At 40.5% G+C, this 22,796-nt stretch overlaps 1 protein-coding gene across 8 annotated transcripts in view; it reads left to right on the top strand.

Moving 5' to 3' along the window:
* The window catches only part of Alas (5-aminolevulinate synthase), a 136,585-nt gene extending 124,678 nt beyond the window's left edge, over positions 1–11,907 (top strand). For all 8 annotated transcript variants that reach the window (XM_070094548.1, XM_053788064.2, XM_053788065.2 and 5 more), the window contains 3 exons: positions 3,028–3,296; positions 4,056–4,280; positions 8,936–11,907. In XM_070094548.1, coding sequence (XP_069950649.1) covers positions 3,028–3,296; positions 4,056–4,280; positions 8,936–9,046 — 605 coding nt within the window. In that variant the 3' untranslated portion in view covers positions 9,047–11,907. The remainder of the gene's footprint in view (positions 1–3,027; positions 3,297–4,055; positions 4,281–8,935) is intronic.
* The last annotated feature ends 10,889 nt before the right edge of the window (positions 11,908–22,796 follow it).

The raw sequence follows: 22,796 nt of genomic DNA on the forward strand, positions 1-22,796 counted from the left end.
GCCTCCATAGATAGCGTTTTTTGACTCCACATATACCTCAATGCACCACTCACCTTTTCCTGCCATAGCTTATCCTTCAACATTATTGCTACTCCTTCTTTAGCTCTAACTCTATTTGAAACCCCTGACCTAATCCCATTTATTACTCTCCATTGAAACTCTCCCACCCCCTTCAGCTTTGTTTCACTTAAAGCCAGGACATCCAGTTTCTTCTCATTCATAACATCCACAATCATCTCTTTCTTATCATTTGCACAACATCCACGCACATTCAGACTTCCCACTTTGACAATTTTCTTCTTATTCTTTTTAGTAATCTTTACAGGAAAAGGGGTTACTAGCCCATTGTTCCCGGCATTTTAGTTGACTTTTACAACACGCATGGCTTGCAGAGGAAAGATTCTTATTCCACTTCCCCATGGATATAAAAGGAAAAGTAATAAGACCAAGAACTATTAAGATAAAATCAAAGAAAACTCAGATGAGTGTGTATAAATAAACGTGTACATGTATGTGTAGTGTGACCTAAGTGTAAGTAGAAGTAGCAAGACATGCCTGTAATCTTGCATATTTATGAGACAGACAAAAGACACCAGCAATCCTACCATCATGTAAAACAATTACAGGCTTTCGTTTTACTCACTTGGCAGGACGGTAGTACCTCCCTGGGTGGTTGCTGTCTACCAACCTACTACCTATAATAATAATAATAATATAATTAATAATAATAATAATAAACCTTTTCTCCTGTATAAATTATTATATGTAAAAAGAAGAAAATTTTTTTCTTCATTTTCGGGTCACGCTACCTCGGAGGGAGATGGCCCCTGTGTTTAAAAAATAATAATAATAGAGAAGGTGAGGAAATGTACAGTATGAAATATATGATAACAGGAAATTATACAGTACAGCCCCTTCTCGCTTAGCGATGTACTTGTTTACCGATGACTCGGACTTATGACGGGCTCTCTGACCAGTATGCATACCTAAATACAGTGGTACCTCAAGTTTCGAACAGCTCCCAACTCGAACAGTTATAAGAACATAAGAACTTAAGAAAGGAGGAACACTGCAACAGGCCTGTTGGCCCATACTAGGCAGGTCCTTTACAATCCATCCCACTAACAGAACATTTACCCAACCAAATTTTCAAAACTACCCAAGAAAAAAGCTCTGATAACTCTATCCACCCATATGCAAGTCCAGCTCAAATCCTACCTCTCTCACTCATGCATTTATCCAACCTAAATTTGAAACTACCCAGGGTTTTAGCCTCAATAACCGAACTAGGTAGACTGTTCCACTCATCAACTATCCTATTTCCAAACCAACACTTTCCAATGTCCTTTCTAAATCTAAACTTGTCCAACTTAATCCATTACTGTGGGTTCTCTCTTGGAGAGAGATCCTCAAGACCTTATTAATGTCCCCTTTATTAATACCCATCTTCCACTTATACACTTCGATCATGTCTCCCCTCATTCTTCGTCTAACAAGTGAATGTAATTTAAGAGTCTTCAATCTTTCTTCATAAGGAAGATTTCTAATGCTCTGTATTAATTTAGCCATTCTATGCTGAATGTTTTCTAATGAATTTATGTCCATTCTGTAATATGGAGACCAGATCTGAGCTGCATAATCTAGGTGAGGCCTTACTAATGATGTATAAAGCTGCAGTATAACCTCTGGACTTCTGTTGCTTACACTTCTTGATATAAATCCCAATAATCTATTTGCCTTATTACTTATGCTTAGGCATTGCTGTCTTGGTTTAAGGTTGCTGCTCACCATAACCCCAAAGTCCTTTTTGCAATCTGTATGGCTAAGTTCTGCATTATTTAACTTATAAGTGCTAGGGTTATGGACATTCCCGAGCTTCAGAACCTTGCATTTATCTACATTGAACTGCATCTGCCACTTTTCTGACTAAGAATAGAGTTTGTCTAAATCCTCCTGAAGTTCCCTAACATTACGTTTGAATCAATTATCCTACCTATCTTTGTGTTATCGGCCTCAAGTCAGTCTGGTCCTGAATAGAGTCAAGGGAACATACCTCACTCAGTTACCCGCTGACCTCTCGCAGGAGGCATATCGAGTTCTCTCTCCGGTGGTCGATTTCCTATCTTAAGTCTGTCACTTTCGAGCTCTTGCATACTCTGGTGAATTAATGGTTCAGCTAACTGAATATGTCATAGTAACCATTGTAGGTTACCTTGTGGTTGATATAATTGGTGAAGATAGTACAAAGTCCGAACTTGTAAGGTTGATTTATCCATATTAATATGCTGGTTGAACTGGACCTTTATAGTTAATGAAGTTATATATATAATGTATGTACCAAGAGAAGTGTAGGAGTTAGACTCCTCATTTTATGTCCAATGTCCTAACATTATATAAGTATAAATTCAGCTAAACTTTACTAGTAAAGATTTTAAATTTTAGTTATTTGTTTTGCAATCCCAAGTTATTATTACAATTTCTTGTTATGGAACCGTAAACAGGCCATCTGTTAAACGAGAATAAATTACCTTAACTCTCTACCATGCTTTGGAGAAGTTTTAAGAGGACGAGTTCTGCAACACTGGTTTCATTGTATATTGATAACAGAATGGAAATAAAAAGTCTAATAGTGATTAATGAGCTCTGTATTTCATAATGAGCTAAGTTAAAAATGGTTATTACCAATTGTAATTACCTATGGTGGTTAATTGATTTCTCTATGACATTTTTAGAAATTAACACATTATATTGGATTTATGAACTCTTTCCAGGACATAGCACCAGTGAAAGGAAATGTTTAACCCAAAATTATTACAGTATTTCTATTGCAGTTTAAAAACTGTAGTGTAAAGCACCCTTCTGGCAAGACAGTGATGGAGTGAATGATGGTGAAAGTTTTTCTTTTTCGGGCCACCCTGCCTTGGTGCGAATCGGCCAGTGTGTTAATAAAAAAAAAATTAATAATAATTACATACTGGTTAGAAATAGGCACCATAATTAAAATACATATGTACCTTCATTTTTTAGGTAAAGCCTTTGGCAACATTGGTGGTTACATAGCAGGAAGTGGGTCCCTAGTGGACATGATAAGAAGTTATGCTGCTGGGTTTATTTTCACAACTTCTCTGCCTCCAACTGTTGTTTCCGGGGCATTGGCTGCTGTTAATATTCTGAGCGGCCCTGAGGGATGTATGATGCGTGCAAAACACCAGAAGGCTGTTCGTTATCTGCGAGATTCACTCATGAATAATGGCTTACCAGTTGAACATTGTCCATCCCATATAATCCCTATTCATGTAAGTACAGTACATTCAGTTTGCATATTTGCCTCGTATGCATTTCTAGTCCTATGATAATTCAAACATATGTTGAAGAACAGTAATGTGGCATTGTACTGTATTAGCAACTTATGAACATTGTTGAAGAATAATTTTTAAATGAAAAAATTTAATAAGAAAATATACAGCAGTGTAAACAAAATTAATTTTTGCCTTTTCTTTTCCATAACTTAAAGAATGTCAAAATACAGACTATTTAAATTCTGTAAACAAGTTCTTTGAGTGGTAGCAGTCTTGGTATTAGTTAGATATTTCCAGTAAGATTATCTATTACATATGTTTCTTGTTCTTGGGATCATTGGCTCCTTAATGGGTAATGAAATATTATAGGACTAAAAACTATGAGAAATGCACAAAAAAAAAGAAAAGAGAAGAGTACGACAGATACCGTTTGCTAAGCATTGTGAAATAGGGTGCAGGGTTAGGTGACTGGGGAATTCCTTCCACAATTCCCCATTATGTGATGATTTTTTTTCCCACTTATTTATAGCAGAGTAAAAAATAGACTGGAGGATTCTAACAGAATAGCCATAAGCAGTGAATGCCTTTTATCAGCATTGTAGGTTTTTGTTGATTGTGGACACAGTATTGTATATTCTGATTTCTATTTTTTCAAAGAAAGTTACATTAGGTTCACTCTCCCTCAGTGGAGATGCCCATCATGTTAAAAAAAAGGGTAGCTTATACACACCTGACCATAAAATCTTGTTCCTACAGGTGGGAGACCCTTTACAGTGTACAAAAATATCGGATGAGCTAATTCGTAATTATGGTCATTATGTGCAAGCTATAAATTACCCAACGGTGCCCAGAGGTCAAGAGAAGCTTCGTATAGCTCCTACTCCCCAACATACACCAGAAATGATGGATTCTTTTGTTTCTGACCTAACAACTGTCTGGAAACTCCTTGGATTGCCATTGAGGAATAGCAACTGTTCTGATGTAAGTCTTTTTTATTTCTTTTCTTTTAATATGGTCTTTGTTTATTGGGTATTGGATATCCCAAAGCCTAACTTATAATGCTTCACCAGAAATACCATTAATGCAGGGTTTTACAAGTACCATGCATCCAGTTCCCAGCTTGACATTGTTTGCTTTGCCAGAGCAAAGGAAGAGGCTAGCTTTTATGCACACTATATACTGTAATTGCATATTTGTTTATCAAGAAATTCTCTTTCCAGTTTCCTTCAACTATAGCAGATGATCTCTTGACATAGACAAAGTGGCCTGTTTAATGTTGTTTGAACCAACTCTTATCCTCTTGATGTTCATAGTGTGCCATAGCACAAAGGCTGTGCAGATCATGATGCTTTTAAATTGTTGAATTGTAAAGTTGAATCTCCCCAATTCCTGCACAGTGGCAGGAATTGGGGAGATTCAGTTGGCACCCCTAAGTTTTTCAGTCATATGCAAGTGATGTAGGGTAAAAAACAAAAATTCTCAAAGGGAAGCAGGTTTGAAATTTAACCAGGTACTTTTTTACCACATTGTTTATATTTCAGCAAGGTATGGTAGTCTTACCAAAATGAAACGCATTCACCATCCTTCATTCAATAGGCTGGCTTGCCAAAAGTGTGCAGAAATCACAGTTCACATTAATAACCTGAATTGCATCACCACACATAGTAACTATGACACAAGTATCCTTCATCCCACTAATTCGATACAGTACCCTTTTTTGTTACTTTGAAAATTGGAAGCGTCAGGGATTTAGATTAAGATATTTATAGGTAGGGGAGTTAGTAGATGGAGGTATTAGGTAGATGGCGAGAATATTTTGAGGAACTTTTAAATGTTAAGGAAGAAACAGAGGCAGTAATTTCATGCACTGGTCAGGGAGGTATACCATCTTTTAGGAGTGAAGAAGAGCAGAATGTAAGTGTGGGGGAGGTACGTGAGGCATTACGTAGAATGAAAGGGGGTAAAGCAGCTGGTACTGATGGGATCATGACAGAAATGTTAAACGCAGGGGGGATATAGTGTTGGAGTGGTTGGTACTTTTGTTTAATAAATGTATGAAAGAGGGGAAGGTACCTAGGGATTGGCGGAGAGCATGTATAGTCCCTTTATATAAAGGGAAAGGGGACAAAAGAGACTGTAAAAATTAAAGAGGAATAAGTTTACTGAGTATACCAGGAAAAGTGTACGGTAGGGTTATAATTGAAAGAATTAGAGGTAAGACAGAATGTAGGATTGCGGATGAGCAAGGAGGTTTCAGAGTGGGTAGGGGATGTGTAGATCAAGTGTTTACATTGAAGCATATATGTGAACAGTATTTAGATAAAGGTAGGGAAGTTTTTATTGCATTTATGGATTTAGAAAAGGCATATGATAGAGTGGATAGAGGAGCAGTGTGGCAGATGTTGCAAGTATATGGAATAGGTGGTAAGTTATTAAATGCTGTAAAGAGTTTTTATGAGGATAGTGAGGCTCAGGTTAGGGTGTGTAGAAGAGAGGGAGACTACTTCCCGGTAAAAGTAGGTCTTAGACAGGGATGTGTAATGTCACCATGGTTGTTTAATATATTTATAGATGGGGTTGTAAAGGAAGTAAATGCTAGAGTGTTCGGGAGAGGGGTGGGATTAAATTTTGGGGAATCAAATTCAAAATGGGAATTGACACAGTTACTTTTTGCTGATGATACTGTGCTTATGGGAGATTCTAAAGAAAAATTGCAAAGGTTAGTGGATGAGTTTGGGAATGTGTGTAAAGATAGAAAGTTGAAAGTGAACATAGAAAAGAGTAAGGTGATGAGGGTATCAAATGATTTAGATAAAGAAAAATTGGATATCAAATTGGGGAGGAGGAGTATGAAAGAAGTGAATGTTTTCAGATACTTGGGAGTTGACGTGTCGGCGGATGGATTTATGAAGGATGAGGTTAATCATAGAATTGATGAGGGAAAAAAGGTGAGTGGTGCGTTGAGGTATATGTGGAGTCAAAAAACGTTATCTATGGAGGCAAAGAAGGGAATGTATGAAAGTATAGTAGTACCAACACTCTTATATAGGTGTGAAGCTTGGGTGGTAAATGCAGCAGCGAGGAGATGGTTGGAGGCAGTGGAGATGTCCTGTTTAAGGGTAATGTGTGGTGTAAATATTATGCAGAAAATTCGGAGTGTGGAAATTAGGAAAAGGTGTGGAGTTAATGAAAGTATTAGTCAGAGGGCAGAAGAGGGGTTGTTGAGGTGGTTTGGTCATTTAGAGAGAATGGATCAAAGTAGAATGACATGGAAAGCATATAAATCTATAGGAGAAGGAAGGCGGGGTAGGGGTCATTCTCGAAAGGGTTGGAGAGAGGGGGTAAAGGAGGTTTTGTGGGCAAGGGGCTTGGACTTCCAGCAAGCGTGCATGAGCGTGTTAGATAGGAGTGAATGGAGACGAATGGTACTTGGGACCTGACGATCTGTTGGAGTGTGAGCAGGGTAATATTTAGTGGGAGACGGCCGACTTGTTGAAAAAAAAAAAAAAATCAGGGAAACCGGTTATTTTCATATAGTCGGACTTGAGTCCTGGAAATGGGAAGTACAATGCCTGCACTTTAAAGGAGGGGTTTGGGATATTGGCAGTTTGGAGGGATATGTTGTGTATCTTTATATGTGTATGCTTCTAAACTGTTGTATTCTGAGCACCTCTGCAAAAACAGTGATAATGTGTGAGTGTGGTGAAAGTGTTGAATGATGATGAAAGTATTTTCTTTTTGGGGATTTTCTTTCTTTTTTGGGTCACCCTGCCTCGGTGGGAGATGGCCGACTTGTTGAAAAAAAAAAAAAAATTATAGGTAGTAAGTTGGTAGACAGCAATTGCACAGGGAGGTACTCCCGTTCTGCAAAGTGAGTGTGAAACAGAAACCTGTAATTGTTTTACATGATGGTAGGATTGCTGGCATTTTTTTTTTCTGTCTCATAAACATGCAAGATTTCAGGTACATCTTGCTACTTCTACTTACACTTAGGTCACACTACACATACATGTACAAGCATATATATACACACCCCTCTGGGTTTTCTTCTATTTTCTCTCTAGTTCTTGTTCTGCATAATATTTACACCACACATTGCCCTTAGACAGGACATCTCCACTGCCTCCAACTGCCTCTTCGCTGCAGCATTTACAACCCAAGCTTCACACCCATATAAGAGTGTTGGTACTACTATACTTTCATACATTTCCTTCTTTGCCTCCATATTATTATTATAATCAAAAAGAAGCGCTAAGCCACTTTGCCTCCGTAGATAACATTTTGTGCCTCCACATATACCTCAATGCACCACTCACCTTTTTTCCTTCATCAATTCTATGATTAACCTCATCCTTCATAAATCCATCCACTGATACTTCAATTCCCAAATATCTGAAAACATTCACTTGCATACTCCTCCCCAATTTTTCTTTATCTAAATCATTTGATACCCTCATCACCTTACTCTTTTCTATGTTCACTTTCAACTTTCTACCTTTACACACACTCCCAAATTCGTCCACTAACCTTTGCAATTTTTCTTTAGAATCTCCCATAAGCACAGTATCATCAGCAAATAGTAACTGTGTCACTTCCCATTTTGTATTTAATTCCACATAATTTAATCCCACCCCTCTCCCGAACACCTTAGCATTTACTTCTTTTACAACCCCATCTATAAATATATTAAACAACCATGATGACATTACACATCCCTATCTGAGACCTACTTTTACTGGGAAGTAGTCTCTATCTCTTCTACACACCCTAACCTGAGCCTCACTATCCTCATAAAAACTCTTTACAGCATTTAGTAACTTACCACCTATTCCATATACTACTTGCAACATCTGCCACATTGCTCCCCTATCCACTCTATCATATGCCTTTTCTTACTAGTTATTGTTCTAGTTTATTTCTGCTTATCTCCATTGGAAAGTGGAACAGAATTCTTCCTCCTTAAGCCATGCATGATGTAACCCCTTCTCCTGCATGTTACTAAATTTAAAGAAACATTTGTTTTTGTTTTTGGGTCACCCTGCCTTGGTGGGATATGGCCGATTTGTTGAAAGAAGGTTTATAAATACACTAATGATAAACCTTTTGTTGTTTCATGAAATATAAATTTTTTTAATACACTTACAGTACAATAGTAACTCTCGAGACAGCCAAACCAGCATTTAGGAGCTGTGACTTGACCCTTGCAACCACATATAGGTGAATACATATCAAAGGAATGATCATTTCTACATATACTGAGGGAAAGATACTTTACCAGCATAACTTGTCACAAAAAATAAAACCATTTTTTTTTTAATTACACCAGCTGTGTCCCACCAAGGTAGGGGGACTAAAAAAATATTAGCACATCATTCATTCAAGAGTTTCCCCCCCCAAAAAAAAGATGGGTGTACATCACAGTTTAAATGATCCTCCAAACTGCAACAGTCCCTCCCCATCTTTCAGTGTGCAGGAACTGTACATCCCACCTCCACACTCAGGTTCAGTTTACAGTTTGTCTACACACAGTACCAGCTGTAAATTGTGTACTAAAAGGTTTTACTTTTAGATATAATAACATGATGTTAAATGGTAACTTTTTTGTACTTAACGTCTAACTACTTTTGATTTTTCAGGAATGCACTTTCTGCAAGAAGCCACTTCTCTTCAATGCATTAGAAGCTAGAGAGCGATGTAGCACAGCCTGTGACAAACCATACTGTCCCCAGTTGGCTGAATGCTTCTAACAGTAATAGAAACAAATAAATAGATTGTTGTAAACACTTTAGTCTCGTCAGGAAATGTATTGGATAACTTGTAGTCACTGTCAAAGTTTAGTATGTTATGGTTGTAAATTCATAAAAAAAATGCTATGTAACAAGGTGTTTTTTTCTTTTTCACTGTGTGTAGACCTCTTAAACAGTATAATGTATTAGCAATACAATTAATTTAAAAAAAAAATTTAATTAGCATTACATGGAATTTATTAATGCTAAATTAATTGACACTTCCCTTGCCACTTTTTAATTACTGTATGTAATAATATTTTTAATGCTACAAGAAATTTTATAACAAATTTATATTAACCAAAATCCTGTGGGTTACATTTAAATGTGTACTATTAGTTGAGGGCGAGTGTTCAACAAGTTTAGTAAAAAATAAGATTTAAGAGGCTTAAAAATTGTGAAGCTAGAAGCTGAATTTGCATAATATACAGTGGTATTATTAATTTTTCAACGAGGAAGAAATGGCTGCATTTGAAAGAAAATTATGCTGATTATATGGTGGTAACAGATTAAAATATGTTATTGTTATATAAAAAGGCCTTGAGATTTGCACTTTTGTCTTAACCAGATACAGCATATGCATTTTGTTTATAGCATTTTAATTCAATATATTAAATTTTGTCATGACAAATATAAGTAAAATCACTAGTATAGCACTTAATGTTCATCAGCATTATGTTTGTAGAAGTTGAAGAAAGTGTGTCGTTTCTTTATACTACAGATATTTTTTATGCTTGAAATCTATAAAGCCATATATTTTTGTTTCCAACAAAATGGCCATATCCCACTGAGGTAGGGTGACCTAAAAAGAAAAACAAAAGTCTCTCTTTAATTTTAGTAATGTATACAGGAGAAGGGTTACTAGCCCCTTGCTCCCGGCATTTTAGTTGCCTCTGACGACACGCATGGCTTATGGAGGAAGAATTCTGTTCCACTTCCCCATGGGGATAAGCAGAAATAAACAAGAACAAGGACTAGTAAGAAAACAGAAGAAAACCCAGAGGGGTGTGTGTATATATATGCTTGTACATGCATGTGTAGTGTGACCTAAGTGTAAGTAGAAGTAGCAAGATGTACCTGAAACCTTGCATGTTTCTTCTTCTTTCAACAAACCGGCTATATCCCACCAAAATCTTACATCTTTATGAGAGAGAAAAAAGACACCAGCAGTCCTACCATCATGTAAAACAATTACAGGTTTCCATTTCACACTCACTTGGCAGGACGGTAGTACCTCACTGGGCAGTTGCTGTCTACAACCTACTACCTCCCCATATAATTTTATTCCTCATAATTTTGTTCTTGTACAATATATAACAGAAAATGGTTATTTTTATTTTCTTTAACATGTCGGCCATTTCCAACTGAGGCAGGGTAACCCAACAAGAAAGAAAAAAATCTCAAAAGAAAGAAAAACTTTCATCATTCAACACTTTCACCATCACTCATACATAATCACTGTCTTTGCAGAGGCTCTCAGATATAACAATTTAGATGTCCCTCCAAACTGCCAATATCCCAAACCCCTCCTTTAAAGTGCAGGCATTGTACTTCCCACTTCCAGGACTCGGGTTCGGCTAACCGGTTTCCCTGAATCCCTGCACAAAATATTACCCTGCTCACACCCCAACAGCTTGTTAGTTCCCAAAAACCACTCATCTCCATTCACTCCTATCTAACATGCTCAGACACACTTGCTGGAAGTCCAAGCCCCTCGCCCAGAAAACCTCCTTTGCCCCCCTCCCTCCAGACTTTTCGAGGACGACCCCTACCCCACCTTCCTTTCCCTACAGATTTATATGCTGTCCAAGTCATTCTACCTTCTTCCATTCTCTCTAAATGACCAAACCACCTCAACAACCCCTCTTCAGCCCTCTGACTAATACTTTTACTAATTCCACACCTAATTTCCACATGGTTATGTGATATTTTAATTGCACTGTATGATACACAGCTTTGATAATTTGGTACAGCATTTTCACACGAGATATATTCAGGAATAGGATATCACATATTTTTGTCACAATGCAATCTGCTATACTGAAACATACAGTGCATTAAATTATATCATCTGTATATGAATTTTCATATGCTTAGTATAATTTTGAAATCCTTTCATATGCAGCCAGTGGTACAAAGTAGCCTTGCACAATGATATACAATATAATGTAGAAAAGTATATGCAATACAGTATATATAAAACCAGTTGGCTTACTGTTTTATATTTCCACTCCAGTACAGCTTAAATCATTGAGTAAAGCCTTCATATACTGTATGTTATATATTTAAAAATAGTGCAACAAAAAAAAAAATCTTCCTTCTTACAATGCTAGTAAACAATATTGTTTTAAAAAATTACAGTAACAATGCTTTGTAGTTCACCAGTAAATATTTTGAGATAAAATTTTTTCTTGTAAATTATTGACTTAGTTATTCATGATCTTTGCATGTAATCATTTTATTATTGCTCCTTTTTTTCTTGGTAAACTGTCATAAATTTGACATCAGTCTACTATACCTATTATGTTATTAGTTCTTATTGCTTCTTAATGTTTAGTAGTAGAATGATTTCTGCTTTGTGAAATCCACCTCCTAGAGAGAGAGAGAGAGAGGAAAAAGGGACTACTATCAGCCTTGCTCTAAGGCAGCTTCCATTGGTAGTGCTGCAGTGGGAATTGGATCATTGTAGAATAAATGCAAATTTCTTTTAATATTGTACACTAAAGTTACACTTATTTATTTGCAAGAAAGATCTGATATTAACAATGCTAAGCCTCACAAATGATCGCAAAAAATACATTAAAATTACAAAACATGTTTAATGTTTACCTAACAAAAATATTATTTGAGCTAGCTCCAAGACATTGTGGGATATACCAAAAGAACCTGCCTTTGTTTCAAGCAATCTGAGCCACTGCTTTGATCTGAAAATACTAATGCATCACAGCATTTCCCTACACAGTAGATCAAAGATTGGAGTCAGTGTGATAAATCAGGTGATTAGCAAGAGCATAACCTGCTCATATATCCCTCTTCAAGGGGGGCTCCTTGGCGTGGTGAAGAGGCTCTTGGTCTGAGGAATTAGCCCTGTCGGTCTTCTTCCTCAGACCGAACCTAATTACCCCCCATTCTCCCCTCCCCTATCCCATCCTCCCCATCCTCCCCTTTTTTCCATTCCTCCTCCTCCTCCTCACCCCTCCCTTTTGCCCTTCCTCTTTTTAGCCTTCGTGATTTCTTCCACAGGCGCGCTAGTTCCTAGGTAGGGGAAAGGACACCGGGGTCGATCCCATTCCGTTGAGGTTTCTTGGCGGTGGCGTAGTTTGCCGTGGAATCTGGATTGCCTAGGGATGTCCCGATCCCTCTCCGGTATCCCGGAGTAGCTTTGGGTGTCTTTTGGGCGACGGGTGTATCTCTGGAAGCCACCTTTCGGATTCCGGGGGTGGTGGCTGAAGGAGGTATGCTTTGTGGCGGATATCCGGCCGCCCTCTCTTTTGTCCACCGAGGTAGCTCGGCAGATGTGAGGTTGCTATCCCGGATTGCTGGTTTACTGGCATGAAGGGTAGGGTATGGCACGGGTTCCATGCTGCATCTGCGCTACTAGCGGTGTCGAGTCCTCTTGGGCGCGGAGGGAGATTTCCGGCCCTTTCATTCCTCCTGGGAACTATTCCTCCCCGCTCCCCCCTTTTTTTATTCTTTTTTTTGTTTTTATTTTCTTTTCTTCTTTCTTTTTTTTTCTTAAAAACAAAAAGCAAAGGAGTAACCTAACCATGGCAGCCCTAGTCCATGAAACCACTACCCCCGGGCCCCTTCTTGATACCGCACCCCATTCTGACCCTGCCTTGTGTTTAGACCACTCTTCGGACACTCCTGATGCCCCTGTACCTCTTGCTGGTGCTGTTTCCTCACCCGCTTCAGGTACCGGGGCTTCGACTGACTCCTTCGATTTGTCTGAACTCCGCTCTCCTTTGACTATGCTTCCGGCTTCTCCCTCTACGGTACGGCAATTTTCGAATCGCCCACCCATTTCATGCCGGACCAACTCCGGTCCTACTCCTAAACGCCAACGTCAATCTCCTGATGATGCTCCGTCGTTACCTTCCCATTCTACTCGGAAACGACCGACACGTCAAGCACTCCCTCTCCACGCTCAGTTTCGGACCACACAATGGACTAAATTCTTTACTTTAAGACCAACTTCTTCTTCTGCCTACCTTTCTGACCATAGTATTGCCAAAGCGCTCCTGCGTCATGTTGGCAGAGATATTTCATTTCACGCTCTCAAGAGCGGTACGCGCATCGTCACTGTCCAGAATGCTACCCAAGCTCATGATCTTTCTCTCCTTTCGAATATCGATACTACTCCTATCACTATTGAAAAACATCTTTCTCTCAATTCTTGTAGTGGTACTGTCATTCTGCCCCATACCATAGTCCAACAGAATTTCCAGTCATGTGGCAATGACATTTTTGAACAGCTGGAACTCCAGGATCTCCCAATCCTCAAAGTAGACACTTATGTCCTTCCTGCCCGGGGGCGGAGACGTTACCCTTGCAATGTGGCTCGTTTAACTTTTGACAGCCGAGAACTCCCGTCCTCTGTATATGTCGCGGGACATCGGTTACAAGTTCGAAAGGTGATACCTACACCGCAACAATGTAGAAATTGCTGGCGTTTTGGTCACCCAGCGAAATATTGCAGATCTATGGCCGAATGCCCAGTCTGTGGTGCCGACAACCATTCTAATACATCTTGCAGTCAACCTCCATCTTGCCTTAATTGTAATGAAGCTCACCCTTCGTACTCCCGCCGTTGCCAGGTCTACTTAAATGAACGTGAAATCCGTTGCCTCAAAGAGGCAGAAGGTCTCCCTTATGCTATGGCAGTTACTCATCTCCGCCTCCAAGGGAGACTACCCCGTGTTTCTTATTCTCGTGTTTCCAAACGTCCCCCCACTTCTGGGGTCCCATCTTCTGCAGCCTCCTCTGTTGTTACCCCTCCCATAGCCACTACGGCATCTAATCCTTTTGCTGTCCTTGGCTCTGACGTCCCGACTACAACTCAGTCTGTTCTCACATCTTCGCGTCCTTCCTCACAAGCCCCAGTATCGACAAGACCTCGTACGACACCTAATACCAATCGCCCCTCTACTCAGAAGTCCAAAAAATCCACATTGCTCAAATCTTCTTTGCCCCTTCCTTCCCTTCTTCCGCCTCCACACTTTACCTTTCCAGTCTCTGTACCTAGTTCTTCCCCTCTCTCTGGCTCTATTACAAGTGTGGAGATTCACCCTCCTCCTCGTACTATGCCTTCCACCCCCGTCCCCTCCCAAGTTTCTCCCTCTTTTGTCACCTCCCAGGTTTCTGCCTCTTCTGTCCCCCCCCACACTTCATCTCCAGTCCCTTACACTTTTCCCTCCCCCTCTACTTTGGTACAGTCCATTACTGTCCCAATCTTTACTCATCCTCCTCCTCCTATCTCCAATATGGTCTCCCATACATCTTTGAATTCAGAAACACTTGAAGCCATTTCAGAATATATTGCAGAGACTAAACCTTCAATGGACACTGATTCACTTCCTGTTCCTTCTCTTCCCTCTCCTCCATCTTCACAACCCCATTCTTCGCAACGCTCCGTTCCTTCGCTACTTGAACATCTTCCAATGCCACCACACGTTGACTTTTCTAACCCCTCTAGTCCGTAGGTGCCTTTACCTACAGATTCCTGATATTTTCTTCATCGCCAATCATGGCCTATTTACAGTGGAATATCCGCGGCCTCAGGGGTAATCGGGGTGAGCTTCAGATGTTGCTTTCCAGGTTTTCCCCTGTTGGTGCTTGCTTACAAGAACCAAAATTAAACTCGGCTGTTTTCCAACCTATCTCAGGCTATAATTTATTGTATTCTTCGGATCCTTTCTCAGATGGGACCTTTAATGAAAGTGCCCTTCTTCTACGCAATGATATTCCGTACTGTCAACTATTTGTCCATACATCGCTGCATTACACTGCAGCCCGTATCCACTTGAATAAGTGGTTTACAATATGTTCTTTATATCTCTCTCCTTCTCGAGCATTTTCTATCCCAGACTTTGCCTTTCTTGTTTCATCCTTACCACCACCACTTCTGTTACTTGGTGATTTTAATGCCCACCATTTCCTCTGGGGGGGGTCTCATTGTGACTCACGTGGCATTCAGTTGGAGGCTTTTCTTGCCTCTCACCCCCTCCATGTTTTAAATACGGGTACTCCCACCCATTTTGATCCTCGTACTCATACTCTCTCTTGCATCGATCTATCAGTCTGCTCTTCCTCCACTGCACTAGACTTCACCTGGTCTGTTCTACCAGACTTACATGATAGCGATCATTTTCCGATCATTCTTACTTCTCCTTCCTATTCACCACCTTTCCGTAGCCCTCGCTGGCAGTTTGATCGGGCAAATTGGGATCTTTACTCACACCTCACTGCTTTTAGTGAGGTTCCTTCTTCATCCTCCATTGATGAGCTCCTACACATCTTCTCGACGTCAGTTTATACCGCAGCTTCTCATTCTATACCCCAAACCTCAGGCAGGCATTCTCAGAAGTGCGTGCCTTGGTGGTCTCCCGCTTGTGCTCGTGCAGTACGTTTGAAGCGTGCTGCATGGGGCAGGTACCGGTACAATAGAACCGCTGAGAGACTTCTTGATTTTAAGCAGAAGCGTGCGATCGCTCGCCGTGTCATCCGTGAAGCTAAACGCACTTGTTGGCGAGACTATGTTTCCACCATCACCTCTGCTTCTTCTATGAGTGCAGTCTGGAAAAAAGTGAGGAAATTGAGTGGTAAATACTCTCCTGACCCAGCTCCTGTTCTACGGGTCGCTGGTGTTGATGTAGCAAACCCTCTCGACGTTGCCATTGAACTTGGCACACATCTGGTCCGTATTTCCCGAGGGCTCCATCTATGCCCCTCGTTTCTTTCCTCAAAGTCTGCCAGAGAGTTAGTGCCCTTGGACTTTTCTTCTCTCAGAGAAGAACAGTATAATGTGCCTTTTACACTTCAAGAACTGGAGGCAACGCTCTCAGCTTGCCGATCATCGGCAGCTGGGCCTGACGACATTCATATTCGTATGTTACAACATTTACATCGGTCAGCCCTTGTAGTCCTCTTACACCTCTTCAATCTTATTTGGGCACAAGGAGTTCTTCCCCAGCTGTGGAAATCTGCCATTGTTCTTCCTTTCCGCAAACCGGGTACTACTGGACATGATGCCTCCCACTATCGCCCCATCGCTCTTACTAGTGCAGTTTGCAAAGTGATGGAACGTCTCGTAAATCGACGTTTAATGTGGTATTTAGAGACACACAACAGTCTCTCCGCTAGTCAATATGGCTTTCGTAAGGGTCGTTCTACCATAGACCCCTTACTTCGCTTGGATACGTATGTTCGTAATGCCTTTGCGAATAATCACTCAGTTATTGCCATATTTTTTGACCTTGAGAAGGCATATGACACAACTTGGAGGTATAATATTTTGGCCCAGGCCCATTCCTTAGGCCTCCGAGGCAATCTACCATCCTTCCTTAAGAACTTTTTAACTGACAGACATTTCCGTGTTCGAGTCAATAATGTTCTTTCCCCGGACTTCGTCCAAGCTGAAGGTGTCCCTCAGGGATGTGTTCTAAGCACAACACTTTTTCTCCTTGCTATAAATGATTTGGCCTCTGTTCTTCCACCCAATGTTTGGTCATCACTCTATGTTGATGACTTCGCTATTGCTTGTGCAGGCGCTGACTGTCATCTTATTGCAGTTTCTCTCCAGCATGCGGTCGACCGTGTTTCCACTTGGGCCACCACGCATGGGTTTAAATTTTCAAGTACCAAAACTCACCAAATTACTTTCACTAGACGCTCTGTTATCTCCGATCATCCTTTGTACCTCTATGGCTCCCGTATCCCCGAACGTGATACAGTCAGGTTTCTAGGCCTTCTCTTTGACCGTCGGTTGTCCTGGAAACCTCACATAACCTCTCTGAAGGCAATTTGTCACAGCCGGCTAAACCTTCTTAAAACCCTTGCTCATCTTTCCTGGGGAGCTGATCGTCGAACTCTGCTTCGCCTACATTCAGCCCTCGTTTTATCGAAACTCGATTATGGTGACCAGATTTATTCCGCGGCCTCTCCTGCTACTCTCTCTAGCCTTAACTCTATCCATCACCAAGGTTTACGTTTGTGCCTTGGTGCTTTTCGCTCTTCCCCTGTTGAGAGCCTCTATGCAGAAGCGAATGTTCCATCCTTGTCTGATCGCCGTGATGCCCATTGCCTTCGCTACTATGTACGCTCTCACGATCTACACAATCCTTCCATTTATAGAATCGTCACCGATATTAGTAGACATTCTTTATTCGTTCGCCGCCCCTGTTTGCTCCGTCCCTTTTCTCTTCGCCTACATTCACTCTTGTCTTCCCTTCAGTTACCACCTTTATATGTTCATGTAGCATCTCACTTTTCCCTACCCCCCTGGGAAGTTCCAGCTGTTCGGGTCTGTTCTTTCTCACTCCCTTGCTCGAAAGCTCAACTGCCTACGGTGGCTTCCCGCTCTCTTTTTCTTGATCACTTCCATTCCCATTCTCATGCCACTGCTGTGTACACAGATGGCTCTAAGTCTTCAGACGGCGTCGGATTCGCAGCAGTGTTTCCGGACAGCGTCGTGCGGGGACATTTACTATCTTCAGCTAGCATTTTTACTGCTGAACTGTATGCCATTCTTGCAGCACTTATTCGTATCGCATCTATGCCTATGTCATCATTTGTAGTAGTCTCAGACTCCCTTAGTGCTCTACAGGCTATACGAAAATTTGATACATCTCATCCCCTAGTTCTCCGTATCCAACTTTGGCTACGCCGTATCTCTACCAAACATAAAGATATTGTTTTTTGTTGGGTCCCTGGTCATGTCGACATACAGGGCAATGAACAGGCAGACACTGCTGCGCGGTCAGCAGTACATGACCTACCAATTTCCTATCGAGGTGTCCCATTTCTTGACTATTTTGCTACAATAGCTACCCACCTTCGCACCCGTTGGCAACAACGTTGGTCAACTCTGCTCGGTAACAAACTTCATTCTATTAAACCGAGCATAGGTTACTGGCCGTCTTCTTGTCATCAGTGCCGAGGTTGGGAGACCACTCTCTCCCGCCTTCGCATTGGCCACACTCGTCTTACTCATGGGTATCTCATGGAAAGGCACCCTGCTCCTCTCTGTGAGCAGTGTCAAGTTCCAGTATCGATTAGCCACATTCTGTTAGACTGCCCTCTCTATCAACGAGCACGCAGAATTTACCTCCAACGTCGTCTTCGTTCTACTACTCTCTCTTTACCTTCCCTTCTTGCTGATGGACCCTCCTTTAATCCTGACTCTCTCATTGACTTCTTGACAACGACTGATTTACTCCACAAACTCTGATGATACTTTTCGCACTCCCCTCAGCCCTTTCTAGTTCAGTCTCTTGCTGCCCTTTACCCTTTCACCATCCACTGCCCCGCTGTTTTCCGTAACCTATTACTCATTCATCTCCCTTTTGCCACCTGATGCCCTCGCTTCCTTCCTGCCCTGCAGCGCTGTATAGTCCTTGTGGCTTAGCGCTTCTTTTTGATTATAATAATAATAATGCTCATATATCACACCTAGTGTGAGTTCATTAAGACTTAAAAAAATTATCTACCTTTTTTTTAGGCAGTGAGTTAACATTACCACAGAAATTTTTATGTTTACGTGTATAAAGTGCATAGTATCTCTTAAAATAACTGTCAAGATATTTCTAAAACTTAATTATTATTAATATATTAAGCAGTACAGTCTGATTACAAAGCTAAATTTATCCCATAAATTTACCATGTTATAAAATAATATCAAAAAGTATTGCAACATAGCAGTTTTTGTTACTATACCACTGGTAAACATAGAAACCAGCATTTGTAGGCATAATACTATAGGCACCATTTTTATTTTAAATTATATGAAAAGTATATATTTACTTTATATTATAAAGAACTTTAAGCATTTACTGCTGTGTAAATTAAATTAAAACTTATGGCAGGATTTGTATCACCAATAGATGCCATAGAAAGCATGATAATGACTTTAATTTGCCCATGGGAACTTCAAAAAATCACCAAAACATTATTTATATTTGTGCTATATAATATATAATGCACTTCACATAAACCAGGAGGATATACAGATGTAATATTGTGCCAGTACATGTATTACTATTATGATAGAAATAATGAGGATTGTGTTATGTGGGGCTGCAGGGAACCTCAAGAATACACTTAGCCTCTTCTTCATACCCAGTAACTAGTTGCTACTCTGTCAGCCTAAATTATTAGCATTTGCAAGTGACGTGTTATTAGTAATTCCCACAAGGAAATCTTATAGATCCTGTGGCCAAGGAATGGGACTTAACTACTATTACTGGATCGAACCTGAATGCCTCCCATTTCCTAGGCTACATATAACCCTATAGGTCTATCACTTCTCGTGAATAATACAAAATGCCAAAGCATTCACATAGAAGGAATCAGTTTGCTCGTTAATCTGAGTTAGAACTCGACAAGTTTTCTATCCAACATGCACAACTGGCACACACTGATATCACATGGAGAAATACCTGTCACCTCACTGAACAGAGCAAGATTCATACCTACAGCCTGATAGTATTAAGACTGACTTGTCATGGGTTAATCTTCACTCCATTCAGCAAGTCGTTATCACAGTTCTGCAAGAACTGCCACATTACATTATCAGCTCACCATATCTTAATAGAATCCTCTATTTATCAGCAAGTGTGCAGAATTTACTCCCTACATCATCCTCACATACTCATTAGATCTAACTGACCACCTTGCCAAAAGCCCCATCTTTAACAGACTTTTTTCCTTGCTTTTTTTGATGGAAACTAACAAATTGCACCAACTTTGACATGAATTTTACACCCTACACTAACCCTTACCTCTACTAATCCCCTACCCTTGCACATTTCTACTCGCAGCACTGTATAATCCATTCAGATTTAATGCATATTTTTTTGTATAATAATGATGTACATTTTAAAGTGACCATTCATTTATCTGGTAGTTAATTTAAAAGGTTCTCAAAACAAGCAACAATGGATGAGCAAACCTTTAAGACATCAACATGAAATTCAAGCAGCTGTATACTCTATCAATCTCCGACTGAAGATGGTCTCGGTGAAATTAAAATCTAATCTTATGCCCTTTGGGTGGTGCAGACCACCTCAGCAATGAAATTGGTGGGAGAACAGATTAACAGATAATTACCCCTTTCATAATCCCCTGGATCAAAATTTAACAAGTGGGGACAACATTTACGCCCATCAGCCCTCTTAGTCCCATTTTTTTTTTTTAACACGTCGGCCATCTCCCACTGAGGCAGGGTGACCCAAAAGAAAGAAAAACCCAAAAAGAAATAAAAAAACTTTTACTATCAGTCAACATTTTCACCATCACTCGTACATAATCACTGTCTTTGCGAAGGCGCCCAGATACGACAGTTTAGATAGTCACGTCTTTTTAATCTTGTTCGGTCACAGAGTTTCTTCCCCTTCCATGGAAAACTACCGTAGTTTTGTCCTTTCCTAAACCAGGTAGCGCTGTATAGCCCTTGTGGCTTAGCGCTTCTTTTTGATTATAATAATAATAATCCTAAACCAGGTACTCTGGGTTGTGGTGCCTCCCACTAATGCCCCATTGCTCTTGCCAGTGAAGATTGCAAGCTTAAGGAATGTCTAGTAAATAGACATTAGGTGTGGTATTTAGAGAGAGACAATAGTCTTGCCACTCATCAATTTGGCTTTCGTAATGGCCGCTCCACTATCGACCCCTTAACCCGGTTAGATACCCATGTTCATAATGTAACCACTCAGTTATCGCAGTCTTTTTTGATCTTGAAAAAGCACATGACACTACTTGGAGATATAACATCTTAGCCCAAGCTCATTCCTTAGGCCTCTGGGGCAATCTGCTGCTTTTCCTTAAAAACTTTTTGTCTGACAGACATTTCCATGTCTGGGTTGATAATCTGCTTTTCCCTGACTATAACCAAGCTGAAGGTGTCTCTCAGGGACACCTTCAGCACCACTCTCTTTCTATTGGTTATGATCTAGCCTGTATTCTCCCATCTAATATTTGGTCATCACTTTGTTGATGACTTTGCTATTGCTTGTGCAGGCACTGACTGCTTACCTAGTGGCAGCCCCTCTCCAGAATGCTATCGACCATGTTTCCCAGTGGGCCACTAATCATGGGTTAAAATCGAGGAGTCACTCTGTAGTCCTGTTATAACAATATCAGCCCCATGCAGCACATTTCAAATGCACCATACAAGCACAAGTACAAGACCACCAAAGCATGCATTTCTAAGGGTGCCTACCTAAGGTTTGAGGGATTGTATTTTAGGCTGCACTTAAAACCGAGAACAAAAATAGCTGTAATAGCTCAGCAGTTGAGGACAAAGGAGAAGGTTCTTTATTAAAAACAGTTTGATGCCAGTAAATGGCCCAATTCACCCATTCAATCTGCCAACATGGGATACAAAGAGGATGAAAATATGCATAAAGAGTAAGACAGATAGGAAAATGATTGCTGTCATGTAAATCAGGGAGCACTGACCAGATAGTCAAGTGCAGTTGAGGAACAGCAAATTGAGAGATTTATTCAAGAAAAAGTTTGAATGTGAGGGTTGAAATGAGTAGGAGTACCCGTATTTAAAACATGGAGGGGAAGAGAAGTGAGAAGAGTCTCTTAACTGATAACCACAAGAGTCACAGTGAAACCCTCCCCAGAGGAAATGAAGAACATTAAAATCTAATAAGAGAAGAGAAAGAGGTAAGGAAGAAATCAGAGGAGAAAAATGTAAAGAACAGACTGTATACCACATGTTCAAGTAGATGCGGGCTGCAGTGTAATGCAGCAAAGTATGGAGATTTGAACGTAAATGAAGATGTAGACTTTGCAGACAGGATGTGTGGCGTCAATTTAGATTGGAGGGGGAGAGTAAACATTTAAACACATGATTGGGAGGGTGAAGAAGTAGGGACAGTAAGAGATCATGAGGTTGTGAGTTGTAACTGGCGTATTGTTAACAATATCAAGAAGTGAAAGATTATGTGCCTGGTCTGCATTCTGTACTGTGACAATGCATGTGCCACTCTTAAGAACATGGAAGGAAATGTTCTGCCCAACATGGCAAAGAAGTGCCTTGATGCTGTGGTTGGAAAGACAGTAGTAGAAGTTGGCTGAAGCATAAAGAATTTTGTCCAAGAAGGCCTTTGAAACAGAGTGGGAGGAGTTGCTTGGTTGGATGTTTCTTAGAAGCATGAGAGAAAAATGGAGGATCATCGATGACAGGTTAGAAGCAGACCGTCCTGAGTTGTATATACAATCAGAAAATCAACACACTGTATGTGGGGAAGCTGGTATCACAGTCAAAGCTGCATGGAGGCCAGAAGTGTGTAAAGGGTCAGTCAAAACCATGGTACCAGAGGGGAGAGAAGGTACCGGGTTGGAAGAGAGGTCTGAAGAATGGTCCAAAGGCATGGCAGGGTCTGTAAAGACTGCTGCAGGAAAGGGCCCGGGAGTAGGAAGGTCATGTGTATGGGTGGGGGGAATGTAGAGGGATAGCTTCCAGGAGGAATGAAAGAGATTA

The sequence above is a fragment of the Cherax quadricarinatus genome, chromosome 46 (assembly GCF_038502225.1).
Source record: "Cherax quadricarinatus isolate ZL_2023a chromosome 46, ASM3850222v1, whole genome shotgun sequence".
Lineage (NCBI taxonomy): Eukaryota > Metazoa > Arthropoda > Malacostraca > Decapoda > Parastacidae > Cherax > Cherax quadricarinatus.